Source organism: Mchenga conophoros, linkage group LG3, assembly GCF_057382185.1.
Source record: "Mchenga conophoros isolate Kocher_MC1m ecotype Shallow Benthic linkage group LG3, M_conophoros_male_GT1.1, whole genome shotgun sequence".
In the NCBI taxonomy this organism is placed as follows: domain Eukaryota; kingdom Metazoa; phylum Chordata; class Actinopteri; order Cichliformes; family Cichlidae; genus Mchenga; species Mchenga conophoros.
In genome coordinates this window covers 9,165,886-9,181,690 of record NC_140528.1, presented here as the reverse complement: position 1 = coordinate 9,181,690, position 15,805 = coordinate 9,165,886, and the positions used below count along the sequence as shown (strand labels likewise).

The following is a 15,805-nucleotide window of genomic DNA, read 5'->3' as shown; positions in this document are numbered from 1 at the left end:
GACTGTCCAGGTGATCCATGCTGAGGGAAACTAGAACAGGATGATTGCATGGATGCTTACAATACATATAACACATATAATCTAGGAATGTGTCAGGCCTGAGGCCTTAACTCATTTGGTGTCTCACTATATTTACTCTACTTGGCAACAGATGACCAGAGACAATAATTAGCCCCAGAGACCCTGAGGGCTTGAAGTTTATTACCTTGTATGGAAGGTGTTACAGAAAAGAGAAGTTCTGTGTCTGTTTATAGCCATTAAACATGTACAAGATGTACCATTAACTGTGACTAATGTCTGGAACCTATTTTACTCTGACTATTTTTATTGACGCCATGGGGGGGCGTATACCCCACTGCTTTGTAAGTGTCCACAACATGTATTTTTGTCAGAAGTCATAGGCTGATGTTTTCTCCTGTGTGTTAATAAACTCATCGTTTGATTGCACTTCTCTGGGGCCTCCGTGGTTTGTCTCACTGCTCTACATTGATAGATTTCGCGACACAATCGACTGTGAGCAGCACTTGGTGATGGTGGGAAGAAGAACTCCCTTTGACACAAAGATCCTCCCAGTGAAAACAGGCTCCAGGAGGAGCATCTACCATGACTGGTTGCAGGGTGAGGGGAAAGAGAAGAGATGAGCTCAGAGAGACAAGAACAAAACAGAGAGACAAAAGTTAAGGACACGTAGTAGTGACATATAAAAGCATCAGGAGTGAAAAGAGGGGAGAAGAAAGCAGAGCATCATGGGAAGTCCACCAACAGCCTGAGCCTATAGCAGCATAACTAAGGGATGGTTCAGGGTCACCTGATCCAGCTCGAACTATAAGCTTTATCAAAAAGGAAAGTTTGAAGCTGATCTTCAAAGTAGAGAGGGTGTCTGTCTCCTGAACTCAAACTGGGAGCTGCTTCCACACCCAGTCCAACATAGCCAGGCTGAGTCGTTAGATTAGTCCAACGTAAAGTCAGAAAGTCATTACTTATGTCACATTTTAGTGCAAATGTAGAAAAACTGTCCAAAAGTTATTTCTAAATCTGATATTAAACAGTTTAAATGGTGAAAAAAGCTGTAAAGAAAACAGAAAGAGTGAATAAAAGCCTCTTTAGAGGGTCACCAGTTTAAAACTCAGACATTTAAACTGGTGATTCTCCTTCTCTGCTCCATTTCCTCTCTAGACTTCCTGTTGCTAGGAGGGATTTGATTGGCTGAACATCCTTTTAGCCTTTCTTTAGTTCTTTGGGTGCTAAGCAAAGAGGAAAACACATGAGTCATGTGACGTGACATAAGGAGCGCTCCGATTGGTTGGGATTGACAAACTATGGTGCTGTTTGCAAGCTTCGCTTTGCAGAGGCAAGAAAATCTCTTAGATAGCGACGAGACGCTCCACAGTGACGTTTCCACACTTTGGAGCTTCTGAAGTGCAGATGTTTGGAAACGCTGCTCCAACGTCTGGTTCAAACACTCAGATCACGTGACCTCAGCTGCCACAGGTGGCATACCTGCGGCTTCCAGGCATTGCCAGTCTCGGGAATTCCCATTTTTCATTGACTGGTCTTTTTGACCCTTTTAATGGCTGAATGATGCTTTTATATCACTGCTTCAGTTTATTCCACACACATTCAGTCCTATCAGCAGAGAGAGAGCCACACACTGTCTGTAACATCATTAGAAGATCTCAGTAAAAACAGTAAAAACTGCTTCAAGGACTAAATCAAACAGGCACCAGGGGCCCGTTCTTCGTACCTCGCTAAGTAAGTTAGCTGGATTTGATTGTTGACGATTTCGCGTGATCCTGGATCGTTCGGTTCTCCGAAGCTCATCCGGGACTTGCTGTCATAGCAACAGAGCCGTAAGCGTAAACCTGCTGGAGAGCAGGTTTACTTTATGTAAACAGGATTAGATCGCGGCCACGCAGGTATGTCCGCGTCATTCATACGAAAGCAACAGCGATATTCCACCACTGTTTCACCATAAATAAATAACATCAATGTAACTAAAGATAATGCAGCACTTGATCCTTTTATTGATTTCACACAGATACATACAGGTCATTTCCTAAAAAAGGGAAATGAACTATTAACATTCTATTACATGTATGTGATTATTACAGATGTAATTCATATTTCAGAGTAGCAATTGTAAATTATTTCGTGTAATCAAGATGAGAGACCACGGCTATAAAAGCGAAGGTGGATTTGGGAAGCCTGTCGCAGTCATATCCTGTCCGTATACGCGACCAACCCATTGCGGAAGGTGCAAGATTGATAAGGAGAGTCCTCAGAATTCAGCGTATATTGCGGGACAGACAGGATCCTTTAGCTCAGCGCGACAGTGTGCTCATAGAGAGACATCGATTTTCCCGTGAGGGTATTATTTACTTAACCAACTTGTTGACGAGGGGGTGCAGGACCACCACCTGTCTTTTTTTCCTCTGCCCTTTTCTTGGTTGCTGTTATGAACAAACAAACAGATTATTCCAGGGTCTCTTTCCAAGAGACTAAAAGCAATATAAGTGATAAATATTACCATTCTGTAGAATATTCTTATATTTCACTTTTACTTGTTCCCATGTTCTAGTGGGTCCTGTTGTGGCTCTAATGTGAAAGGGGATATAATATAACATATTATAATATAATATAGTGTAATATAATATTGGATAATATAGTGTGAAATGATAAATCTACCCTACCGCCTACTGGTGTTGGCCAGAGGGGCCGATGGCGCGATATGGCAGCCTGGCTTCTGTCAGTCTGCCCCAGGGCAGCTGTGGCTACAACTGTAGCTGCCTCCACCAGTGTGTGAATGTGAGAGTGAATGAATAGTGGTATCGTAAAGCACTTTGGGTGCCTTGGAAAGCGCTATATCAATCCACTCCATTATTATTGTTATTATTAAATTACTTACGAGTTTAATTTGTCAGCAACTTCCTGCCAGCCCTCTCTCCTTGCTTTTGCAGCCTTTGCAGTGTTCCCTTGCGTTCTGATTAAACTCTGAAACTCCTGAAATCCCTCAATCAAGAGTTCTTGCTCTGCTGCCGAAAAATACCGAGCGCGCTCCTTCGACATTTTCGCCGACCAATCAGCGGGTTGCTGATCAATGTTTCTACTATCGATGCGTAGCCCCTTTTACGACACCCGGTGATCTCACATTACTTCATCCAGCTGTACTAATCGTCAACAACAGGTGTGTTCGGAGAACCGGAATAGCGAGCTCACGGTTAGCGCGATGATTTGGTCTTGGATGTGTCATTTGATCTTGGATGTAGTGAGCGACGTACGAAGAACGGGCCCCAGTTTTCAGCTCTGTCTGCGCTCTACTTTTTTCTACTTACAACAGAAAATAGGATGTACTGCATTCAGGGATATCATCCTCACTGTCAGCTGTTACTCACAGACTGTGTGTAGAAATACAGAAAATACTGATCCTATAAAAAGGAAAGCTAGAAAAACACATTGATTCCAGGCTCTATTTTCCTTTTTGAGTCTGTCAAATCCAACAGGACTTGTGCAGGTTCACTATGAGCCAAACTCCAGACTGACAGTGAAACATCAGGCCAGTGTTAGAAGGTAAAGTTCAGGAAAGTTTTTTAATGGTTCAGAAGATGTTCAGCTGAGGACGACTTAAAGATGTGCGTGAAATGGAGGCTTCTGATTGGTCAGAATGAGCCTGTGAAAATGGGACAAACTTTGTATAAAGAAAGAAAACACATTTAATCTTTTCATGGAAATGTATCTTTTTCAAAGTGATTCCAAATCAAAGCTAACGCCACGCCAGCTTGTAACTTTGATTGACAGTGTGTAGAACTGATGACACAAACTCCCAGAAAACCTCAAAGTCAACATAACGCATCCAAAGCTTCACGGCTGGGAGCAAAACATGAGGCCAACAAACAGCTGTAAACCTGTGTGCCTATTACAGTAAACACAGCAGTCTGTTATGTTTGACTAAACTGATGTATTGTGTGTCTGTAGTTGTGTTGTGAACTGTGCTGGGCTCGTCTGTGTCCCCGTTTCACAGAACAGCATCTTCAAGATGGCACAAATGCTTCCAGTGTTTCAGTTTGACGAAGCCTGGCTTTGCCCATCGCTGCTTTTAAAACAGTGTTTGTGCTGCCAAGGACATCTTGTATTGGTCTCATGTCATGAATGGGAGTGTTTCAGGAGGCAGACTGAACCTTTGATGAGTTTGGTGTCTTAAACTGAGGAATGAAAGGACACGAGGAACAAACTAAAGAGAATCTAAAAGAGGCCGGCAGCACATGAGGAGGAGAAACTGACACTGACATAAAGACTGAGGGAAGGACAGAGCCATCTATACAGCTGAGGTCAACACAGGAGGGTCATGTGACACAGCTGAAACTCATCCAGACAACGTCTGACACCAGAGACCATACTTACCAAAATAAAACAGGTTATAATGAACAAAAATGAGTGGAACAGCGGAGTGAACTGAGCAGCAGGAGGGAGGGCGTTTCTCCAAAACATGTGTCCATCACAATTATGGACAGTCGTGTATATTAAGTAGACTTGTTCAGATTTGTCCAACACTTTTCTCTGTCAGTGTTTCACAGAATATCATCAAAGACTCATGATAGTTACCATTAGTGTCACTGTGGAGATGCTTATTCCAGCATCACTGACTTCATGGTTCCAGTTTCCATCACTAAGGACTACATGTAGTGATCCTGCTGTTAGCCATGTTAGCATGTTAGCTCCAACAGGTGGTCAGTGTGAGAGCGGTGATATCAGTGACATCTAAACAAGGAAGGAAGAGACTGTTGAAGGCAGCGAGCTGTGACTGCTGTGAACAGTGTTCTCACACTATTTTCTCCCTGTGTCAACATACATGAGGCTGCTTCAGCTGCAACACACCACAAACACCTTTATACAACTAAATATACTCAGAGCGCACTGCTGTGGTTGCTGTGGTAACCATCCATATATCCAGCTGTTTGGGGCCGAGTCTGCTTCCTCATCCTTGGGAAAAACCCTCAAAGTTTCATGTGTTTTTGACTTGAAGCTTTTTGTGATTTGGTTTTATTTGTTGTTCTACACACACAATAATGAAGAGCACATGTTTATAGTGGCACATTCAGACCAATGACAACAGTCCATTCACACTGACCTCCTTCCAGCAACTTTTAGGACAGCCAATAGCAATTTTCCTTACTGAGGAGTTGGCAACATTGCCAGGAGCAGTGGGTGAATGGCAGCATCACCATGAAGGATTAGAATAAAAATACATCATCATCCACAAAGAAAACCAGTCTGAGTGTCTGATGCTCTCGTTATAAAACCGCAGTCGCAGCTTGTGGCTACATTTAGCTGGTTTGCTAGTTAGCTGGTCTGCTAGTTAGCTGGCTTGCTAGTTAGCTGGTCTGCTAGTTAGCTGGCTTGCTAGTTAGCTGATTTGTTCGTTAGCATGGAGCTAACCTAACTCACTAGAACATTTGATGCTAAACTGTCTAAACTGTGTGAACAGCTTTCATTGCTGCTCTGTGTTACTCTCCAGCCTCTCTTTAACTCAGTCCTCTCAGTTTTTTCCTTGTTACAAACTAGAAAACCTTCTTTTTCAGCTTTTCCACACCCGAGCTGTGGCTAAGGTGCTACCAGCATGCAGGCTCGGTCTGTGTCACTCAATAGTTACACTCCTCACCCAGACTAACACCACTCCACAAATTCACCACTAGGAGGCGCTAAAAGACCACATACAGTGAGATCATCACTAAATGTCTGCTGTGTCTGACGTAGGGTTGCCAACCGTCCCTTGAATAACGGAATCGTCCCGTATTTAGAAAGAAAAGTACACGTCAGTGGCGCGGCTGCCCCTCTGTGGGTCTTCCTTGGTCTCTTGTGTTCTGGGGGCCTCTGGATGTCTGGAGTTTTGATCTCCTCCACACCTGCTTCATGCCCTGGAGGACGGGGCTGTGGCCCCCCCACACCCTCTAGCAGATCATTACATGAAGGAACCTTTTAAAAAAACAAGCGCGTCCATGCTCACAGGTGTACACACGGGTGATCACACCCACAAACTACACCCTTTTTGGCTCCTACCTCAAAGCACACTGTGTTCTGTTGATCTTATGTGCTGCACAATAATGTTTAACATTTAGTATTTACTGTCATATTCCCATATATCATTGTGATGTTGTTTATTCTATTACTCTTGTTCTCTTCTGCTTGTTTTCCTTTTTCTTTCTCAGCAGGTGATCCAGGTGATTGATATATGCATTTTTTTTCCTGCTCATTCTGTTGGTTTTTGTCTTTTGCCCTTCTCCCCCGTCCCTCTTCTCAGCTGTTTCTCTTTCCCTCTTTCTTTCTCCCCTTCTTTCCCCCAGTCAAGTCTGTCCCGTATTCAGTAAGTGAAAATAAAATAAACAATAAAAGGTGAATCAAATGGACCATTACGGCAAGGCTGGGATGGTCAGTTTGGTAAAGTAAATCCGTTGGGCATCTTTCTTTGCCTTTAGACAACAATTCTGATGCAAAAGAGCCAAACGGGACAGGCAAAATAAATAAATAAATAAATAAATAAATAAAAAGTACACGTCCCGTATTGAGCTCCAAAGGGACGCACTTTGTCCTGTAATACAGAGAGAATCAAAAGTAGTCTATAAATGTTAATGGAATTAACGCTTTGTTTGAAAACATAATTCCCAGCCCCTCTCCTGCTTTGTGACCAATGACCTTACGCACGAGTATGACAATTCAGATTACCACTTATCTCATTGGTAGAGGAAAGGTCGCTCGCTGAGAAAATACCAGAAGACAACAGATGACCACAAAAAGAAGCATGGCCAACAGGGAAACAAACGCTGACACTGCGGTGCAAGTCTCGGACGACAGTACACCTTCGACCAGCAATGTTTGTACCCCACCGAGAAAGAAAAAAAAAAGGCTGCATAAGTGCAGGGAGGAATGGGAAAATGAAAACACCTCGCTGGAAAAAGTGCGCGATAACACCTATAAAGCGCACTGCACTGTGTGCCGTCGCACTTTTTTCATAGGCCATGGTGGACTGGCAGCATGCTTCTAGTGGTGGGCACATGAGTGGCATGAAAGCTCAGGGAACCCTTAACCAATTTGTTGTTCACCAGGCCATGGCAGCAGAAGATATGGTATGTAGACATTGTTGTTGTTTTTAAACCCTCTGGTTAAGGTTAATGTGAACATGTGCAGTGAATATCAACTCTATGTGGCCAGAAGTGTGATAATATAATTTATTTTGTGTAATAAACAACTGCAAGGATAGATGATTACAACGAATAGATGACTAATACATAAAAGTAATACATAGATTAATAATGATGAGTTAAGATGCGTAATCATGGGAACAAGCAGGTTTACAAACGCGAGCAGCTGATTAGCATTAGAAAAGCTGAAATAATACCTCAACTGAAGCCAGCTGCACTAAATGCACTTTATGTGGACTGTTATAAGAATGTTTTTCTTTCTATTGTTTTCTATAAATTTATATAATTTTAAGTTAAGCAGGACAGAGTTCTTTTAAAGAAAGATTAACTTATATTCTTTAAAGTTAAGCATGACAGGCTTCTGTTTAAGAAAGAGACCTGTTTTATTGTGTTAATGTTGTCATTTTGCGCTACAAATAAATGGCTAAATGATCATTTGTTTCCCATGTGTTCATATCACAAAGAATATGCATCATTAAATCAACTTCAAGTCAAATGGTTAAAAAAATAATTTCACACACACAAAAAAGAGCTAAAAAATTCACCACACTTGGAAGGGTGGAGACAACTGGGTCGCCCGGCCCTGGCCACGAGGTGTCCCAGGAAGTTGGCAACCCTAGTCTGACGGTGACTTGGGTTTTTACTAACTGGCTACATGAGCATGATTAGCTGCGGTTCTATCTTTGTAAAAGAGACTCAGCAGCAGATTAGAACCAAACAGAAACATTTCTACTTTTTCTGCAGCACCAGCTGGATGCATGGAGCCTAAACTCCAGTGACAATGAGACACATACAGTGTGACTGCTGTGACTTTACAGCTGGGCCTCATTCACATTGGACTGTGGGAGGAAGCAGAGTATCTGAAGACAACCCACACACACTATCACCCTTATTTAGAGAAGTATAATGAATTAGCTGATAAAGTAATAAATTATTTGATATTTCAATGAAAATACTTTTTAACAATTGTTTAGAAGTCAACAATAATAGTTAAATAAAAAGAAGCGTCAAATCAATAAACACGCAATAAAACCTTGTACAGCTGAAACTCATGTAGACAATGTCAGGGGAGGAAGTAAAACTAAACCTTTGACACCAGAGATGAAAACTACCAAAATAAAACAGGAAGTTAATAACAACCATGAGTGGAACACCTGAGTGAACCTAGTAAAGGGAGAATACATCATCATCCACAAAGAAAACCAGTCGGAGCTTGTGGCTGCAGTTAGCTGATTTGCTACTCAGCTTGGAGTTAACTCAGTAGAACATAGAATGCTAAACTGTCTAAACCAGGGGTGTCAAACATATGGCCCGTCGGCCAAATTCAGCCCCTGAGATAATTTCATATATCAGTTATTAAAGAATTTTCAGGGTTGCTGATATTCCATGGCAGCAGGGCTGGGACTTTATTCTGATGGACACATCATGTGGCCAATCACATTAAGAGACAGCCTGGGATCATGCCACTATTTAAAGAAAGGGATGGGAGCAAACGTTCAGAAGAAAGCAAGCTTAGTGGTACAGGCCTGGTACACACCGACACAGGTTTAAATTCAAGCGTGTCAGGAAAAAGTGAAAGCATAAAATGAGCAGCATCTGGCTGAATTTCAGTGATATTGGAGACGGCAAAGCTGAGTGCAGAATTTATAAATTAGAAGCTGGATAAAGTGATACCCATTTTCCATTGTGAAGGACAAAAGGTTTCAAACTTGTCCAGGCCTTAAGGTCATGTCCGTTCTCTTCTTAGTGGTAGTAAATGTATAAAATTAAGACTAATGAAAACACTGAATTAAAATTGCTTCCTTTAAAAACACCAAGCTTACAGTTCAGTTTTGAATACTACATATATAAACTATATATAACAAAGTGCCTTTGAATGGCAGGGATGCAGAAATGTCTGTATGTAGCACAGAGCCAGTGCTCACGGTCTGAATGAGTGTCACAGACCTGAATGTGCATTTAAAGAAATTTATAATTAAATTTCTAATTATGATCTTCAGCACCCAACACCATGACTATGTACATATTGATGGGTGTAAGAATATTTGTGTTGTGTTCTGTGGATTCAACTCTGCAAACTCATCAGTAATTTCATCAGCAAGTTTCTACTTAGACAGCAATAAAACAGAAAGCAGTTCCCAGGAACTACTTCTTGTTTTAGAATCTTTCAACATAAGAGTACTTTGCACATCAGAACACCCCCATATCTCCTCTTATTAAAGGATTACCTTATTATTAATTTGCTAATTCTGCCAGTTGATTACAAAATGCTTGATCTCACCTGAGAGTTTCCAGTTTGCAGTGTGGATTCTTCAGTCCTTCAGACAGAAACTTCATGCCTAAATCCTGCAGGTTATTGTTACTTAGGTCAAGCTCTCTCAGATTAGAGGTCTGAGAGCTGAGACCTGAGGACAGAGCTTCACAACTTCTCTCTGACAGGTTACAGAGACTCAGTCTGAAAAATAACAGAAAAACAATTTAAAAAAACTCACTTTTGATCAAGTGTAATGAGATTACATAACATTTAGCAATATTCCATTCTCTTTTTGTCAAGAAAGTAACGAGCAACATGTGGAAACAATCAGAGAGAGAACAGAACAGAGCAGTAAAAGATCAGTGGATAGTTCAATAGGCTTTTGGTATCAACAAAACGTGCCAAATTTCTTTATTTTGTCATCGTTTAAGAAGAGTTCATGATTAAAACTCAGATAACAACTCAAGGCCAGGTCTGGGTGTAACTTTGATGACAGTTACACCCAGAAAAATTTCAGAAATGCCGACAGGTATTCAGTATTGAACAAAGTGAGTACTGATTATCACTTAACAGTTGTATACACTTTTCAGACACCAGCACTCATAACTGTGGTTTTGGGGGTTATTTTGTTAGTGGTTTTAGTTGATCACACCTGCTTTTTGTCAACAAGCATATGAATACAAATGTACTTACAGAGCTTTGTTGGAGGCTTTGACCACTGGCAGCATCCTCAGAAGAGCCTCCTCTGAAGCAGAGTATTTCTTCAGGTCAAACACATCCAGATCTTCTTCTGATGACAGTAAGATGAAGACCAGAGCTGACCACTGAGCAGGAGACAGTTTACCTGTGGAGAGACTTCCTGATCTCAGGGACTGTTGGATCTCCTCCACTAGAGAACGATCATTCAGTTCATTCAGACAGTGGAACAGATTGATGCTTTTCTCTGCAGACAGATTCTCACTGAGCTTCTCCTTGATGTACTGGACTGTTTCCTGATTGGTCTGTGAGCTACTTCCTGTCTGTGTCAGCAGACCTCGTAGGAGACTCTGATTGGTCTGCAGTGAAAGACCCAGGAGGAAGCGGAGGAACAAGTCCAGGTGTCCATTTGGACTCTGTAAGGCCTTGTCCACAGCACTCTGGTGGAAGTGTTTCTCTACAGATGTTACTTCTTTTTCAGGTTTTTGTTTCCAAAACAATATAGACCATATGGACTTTGTTTGTTGTTGTTCCAGCAGATTGAGTCCAGAGTTGCTGAAGGTCAGATGGACATGAAGAGCAGCCAGAAACTCCTGAACACTCAGATGGATGAAGCAGAACACCTTGTCCTGGTACAGTCCTCTCTCCTCTTTAAAGATCTGTGTGAACACTCCTGAGTACACTGAGGCTGCTCTGATATCGATGCCACACTCTGTCAGGTCTGATTCATAGAAGATCAGGTTTCCTTTCTGCAGCTGATCAAAAGCCAGTTTTCCCAGAGACTCCATCATCTTCCTGCTCTCTGGACTCCAGTGTGGATCTGTCTCAGCTCCTCCATCATACTTGACCTTCTTCACTTTGGCCTGAACCACCAGGAAGTGGATGTACATCTCAGTCAGGGTCTTGGGCAGCTGTCCTCCCTCTCTGGTTTCCAGCACATCCTCCAGAACTGTAGCAGTGATCCAGCAGAAGACTGGGATGTGGCACATGATGTGGAGGCTTCGAGCTTTCTTGATGTGGGAGATGATCCTGCTGGCCTGCTCCTCATCTCTGAATCTCTTCCTGAAGTACTCCTCCTTCTGTGGGTCAGTGAACCCTCTCACCTCTGTCACCATGCCAACACAGTCAGGAGGGATCTGATTGGCTGCTGCAGGTCGTGTGGTTATCCAGAGGCGAGCAGAGGGAAGCAGTTTCCCCCTGATGAGGTTTATCAGCAGCACATCCACTGAGGTGGACTTTCTAGGGTCAGTTAGGATTGTAGTTTTGTGGAAGTCCAGAGGAAGTCGACACTCATCCAGACCATCAAAGATGAACACAACCTGGAAGTCTTCAAAGCTGCAGATTCCTGCTTCTTTGGTTTCAGTAAAGAAGTGATGAACAAGTCCCACCAAGCTGAACTTTTCCTCTTTCAGCACATTCAGCTCTCTGAAAGTGAATGGAAATATGAACTGGATGTCCTGGTTGGCTTTGTCTTCAGCCCAGTCCAGGCTGTATTTCTGTGTTAAGACTGTTTTCCCAATGCCAGCCACTCCCTTTGTCAGCACTGTTCTGATTGGTTCATCTCTTCCAGGTGAGGCTTTAAAGATGTCTTCTTGTCTGATGGTTGTTTCTGGTCTGTCTGGTTTCCTGGATGCTGTTTCAATCTGTCTGACCTCATGTTCATCATTGACCTCTGCAGTCCCTCCCTCTGTGATGTAGAGCTCTGTGTAGATCTGATTCAGGAGGGTTGGGTTTCCTGCTTTAGCGATGCCCTCAAACACACACTGGAACTTCTTCTTCAGCTTAGACTTAAGGTTACGATGACAAACAGCAGCTGGAAGTTCTGAATAATAATAATAAAAATACAACTTTAACAATCATATTTTACAAAATGCTGATGACAATTTCTGACCCACTGAGAAATGACTGAACACACTGGTGTCACAAGTCTCTCATTTATCCAGCAGCTTAAATCTTTAGATAAATCCTCTTACTGCTCTGCAGACGGTCAGCCAGCTCCTCCTGCTTCATTCTCCTCAGGAAGTCCACTGTGATCTTCACAAATGCCTCTCTGCTGTTTCTCCTCTGCTCATCATCCTCCCTCTGAAACTCCAAGCACTGGGGCTTATTTGGATTCAGAGCCTTCTGGATCTTCTTCAGCTCGTTCTTCACAAAAGTGATGATGTTGTCCTCCAGCAGCTGGAACAGAATATTTATGAATGACCCACCACTCTGAACTTTAGTCCACACAACATCCACTTCTTTACGATCAAGGGGCATATCATCCACGACCTCTTCACCAATTATAGGTTTGACTTTATCTGATTAACTGAGACTTTGTCCACAACTCCATGATCCCAAAGCGTTGATGCTGTTCATATGAATGCAGCGATTTCAGTGGGAGAAACATTTCACTGGTGTTCAGAGCTGAACTACCAACAGGTTGATGATCAAAGCCAGAAACTTGGAGATGTTTCAGGTGACTGAGTTGATCGTACAGACAACTGGTCTTAAAGGTTCACTCTGTTTACGCATACAGATCAGTATTTAAGGTTTGACTCTCATCATCCACTGGGGCACAAACTGGGCGTCATCAGGACGCTACAACACAGAACAAACACCATCCCCACAGACACAGCAGCCAGCGAAGCAGAAGAACTTCACATCAAGAAGGTCCTGAGTAAATGTGAACACTGGTTTGAGGGCGGAGTCAAGGAGGCCATTTATGTGAAAAGACCATCTCTGAATGGAGGAGGGGCCTAAGGGTACATTTGTCACCATCTTACATGCTGTGATTGCAGCCATTCCCCAGCTCTCTGTGAACTGGACTCATGAACATTGATCAACAACCATTGATCAATGGTCCTGACAATATGCGTACCAATGATCAATGAACTGACCTCCCAGCCCATTGTTCCTTCAGTGGGCTGGTTTCAGTCATACAAATGTCCTGTTTATGAGATTGAAACCTGCAGTCAGCTGAGACTGAAGAAGTCACCTGATGATGATGAAACGTTTCTCCCACTGAAAACATCCAGATGAACAGAATCAAGCTTTTTGGGATTTACGTACCTGGATGATTGAGCATCAAGACACAACTCTGTGACTTTTCTCAGATGAATCAATCCTCTCCTCCTGCTTTGTTTACATCTACCAGCCCTGTGGCGCTGCCCAGGGACAATAATCTATGTGAGAGGTGGAAAGTCATACAGGTGTCTGCTCCTGCCTTCAGTTATTTTATCTACTGTGTGTCAACTGGCTGAACCTCCTCCAACTGTCTACTGTCTCCCTAAACTCAACAATGACTTAGTGATCTATCCATTCTCTGACCAAACACATCCTGCTGCAGGAGGTTAACATAGCAGCCAATGATGATCCCACTCACTGTGAACAACACATTTGGACCTGATTTGCTGCTCTGGTTTACACGTGAACTTCCACTGCTGCTGTCACCAACTTGAGAGGCTCTACAGAAAAACTGGACTTGTCCATAAAAATCATAAACTACATTACAAGGACAGCATTGCTCAATCAACTCTAATTACTACTGACATGTTATCTCTTCGAACTAAGGTACAGACACTCAAACTTGCTGCTTTCAGTGAGAAGTCAAATGTCTGAATATGAGCTGGAAGCTGCTGAGAGTCCTCCTCCTTCCCGTGGGGTTTACTTTCTCTACTACTTTCAATATAAACACGCCCCTTTCATGCACCTGCAGAGGGCCACCAGCAGATGGAGCTGTCTTAAACAAATCCACTTGGATAGTCAGCTGTAGATGACTTTATCAGTATGATTGTAGGATTTTGAGTTATTCTTTAGATTTATTTCAACTCTTATATTGTGCACAAGTGTTGAGCGACCCATAATTTCTCTGTACTTTTCATAAGAGCAGCCAGACTTTCAGCTAGTTTTTCTTTGCTCTGCAGGTTTTATGAAGGTGTGTCAAAGTTGTTCTTTGGACATTAGCTGCTTATTAAATCATTTTCAGTCCTCGTACAGGAACATTCTTCAAGCTAAATCCAAGTGTGTTAGACCAGAGTTAACCTGATAGATATGTGTGGGTGTGTAACTCTTAGAAGCTGATTGGCTGCTTTTTATGGGGGCTGGGTCTTTGGAAAGTGTTTTAGTAACACACCCTGAACTGCACACTTTAACAAACAACATGAGATTTTAACTGTAATGTAAAACTCATGTGATTCACTGTTATTAAGCACAAACACATCTATGGCCCTGTTTCCATTAGTAGCTGCTCAGATCGACTCGCCACAGGTCACCACGACTGGACTGGATCCACTGGTTTCCATTACAGTTGAGGACCACCTAATGTGGTCGTCTCAATACAGCCGAGTGTCGACTAACATCATTAGTAAGTGCTAATGCTGCTAATTTCCATCATATTTGTCATTTATTGCTCAAAGTTATTGAAGAAACAGTTATTCAGCTTCATCTCCACTGATCTCGACTACAAACTGTTTCACTTTGGTTTTTGTTTAAAGCCTCGATGTTTAAAACGTTTCCCTGTGATCACATTTGCACCGTCTGATTTCAAAGTTTGTTTCTTTTGGTCATTTAGTCCACAGAGTCCTTGGTGTTCTGAAAGGGACCTATAAATAAATGCATTATTATTAATATTAAAGTAGTTGTTGTACATGTACAGACCATAAATATGGAGTCCAGCTGTGTTTGATGCTGCTGGGCAGACTGACCACTGGGAACCTCTGAGCTCTGCTGGTCCACTCTGTGGAGGAACCATGAAGGATTAGATCAACACAGGATAAAGATCCAGGAGTTTCTGCTCAAATAACTTCATCTGAATCAAGTCTGTCAAGTTTTAAACTCTCAGATTGTGAACATATCAGTAATTTTCAGTCTGTTTTCATGGACGTCCTTTCAGTGGTGATGTCAGGGATGATTTTGAAGAAGCTCATCAAACTGAACCATCAGCAGATCACTGCTCCAAAACCAGAACATGATCCGAGTCTCCCTCCACCACCAGAACACCAGCTTTACTAACGTGGTAGATCAGTGTAGTACAGATCAATAACTGATGAGTCATTTGATCAAAATCACTGAGTGCTTCACGTCTGACCCTCTGATGCTTCTGTAGACATTTTGCATATTTAATGAATGTCTGACAGTTTTACATTCATTCTATGAACACAGTGGAAATGTTGTGTTATAGTCTCCATGTTGTTTCCAGCATCATAAATTCTTAAGTTCAGAAAATTAGATTCTTTCTTCACAGCTGAAAAACAACAACATTTATTCTCTATTGAAATCTGCATCGTCCACTCCAAAGGTCACAATCTGAAGGTAACATCTGGTTTTGTTCCCTGTGGTTAACTCTGAGCATCAGTATGGTGGGATTTATCCACTACATCCACACCACTGTGGTTCAGTGTTGTCCTGATGGAGTAACAGCAGCCAGTATGATCCAGGCTTTAGCTGCTGGGTCTCTGTGTGACCTCTCAGACTGTTTAACAGATCAGACACAAAGAGAATCAGAGCAGCTCTGTTCTTTAAAGACAAACATGAACCCACTCAGGTCACACTTTCCCCACAGATATGAGCATCACTGTCCTCAAACAGCAAATGACCAAGTCGAACATTTGGATCTTTTCTCTTTCATTCTTTTCTTTTTAATGAATCTTTGTAACAATCTGAGGATGTTTCAGGTCATATT

At 42.3% G+C, this 15,805-nt stretch overlaps 1 protein-coding gene across 1 annotated transcript in view; it reads right to left on the bottom strand.

Moving 5' to 3' along the window:
* LOC146577177 (protein NLRC3-like) overlaps positions 1-15,805 on the bottom strand; it is a 311,857-nt gene that overhangs the window by 669 nt on the left and 295,383 nt on the right. Inside the window, exon 3 of the mRNA XM_085252126.1 lies at positions 9,475-9,648. Within this exon, the coding sequence (XP_085108252.1) occupies positions 9,475-9,648 (174 nt within the window). The remainder of the gene's footprint in view (positions 1-9,474; positions 9,649-15,805) is intronic.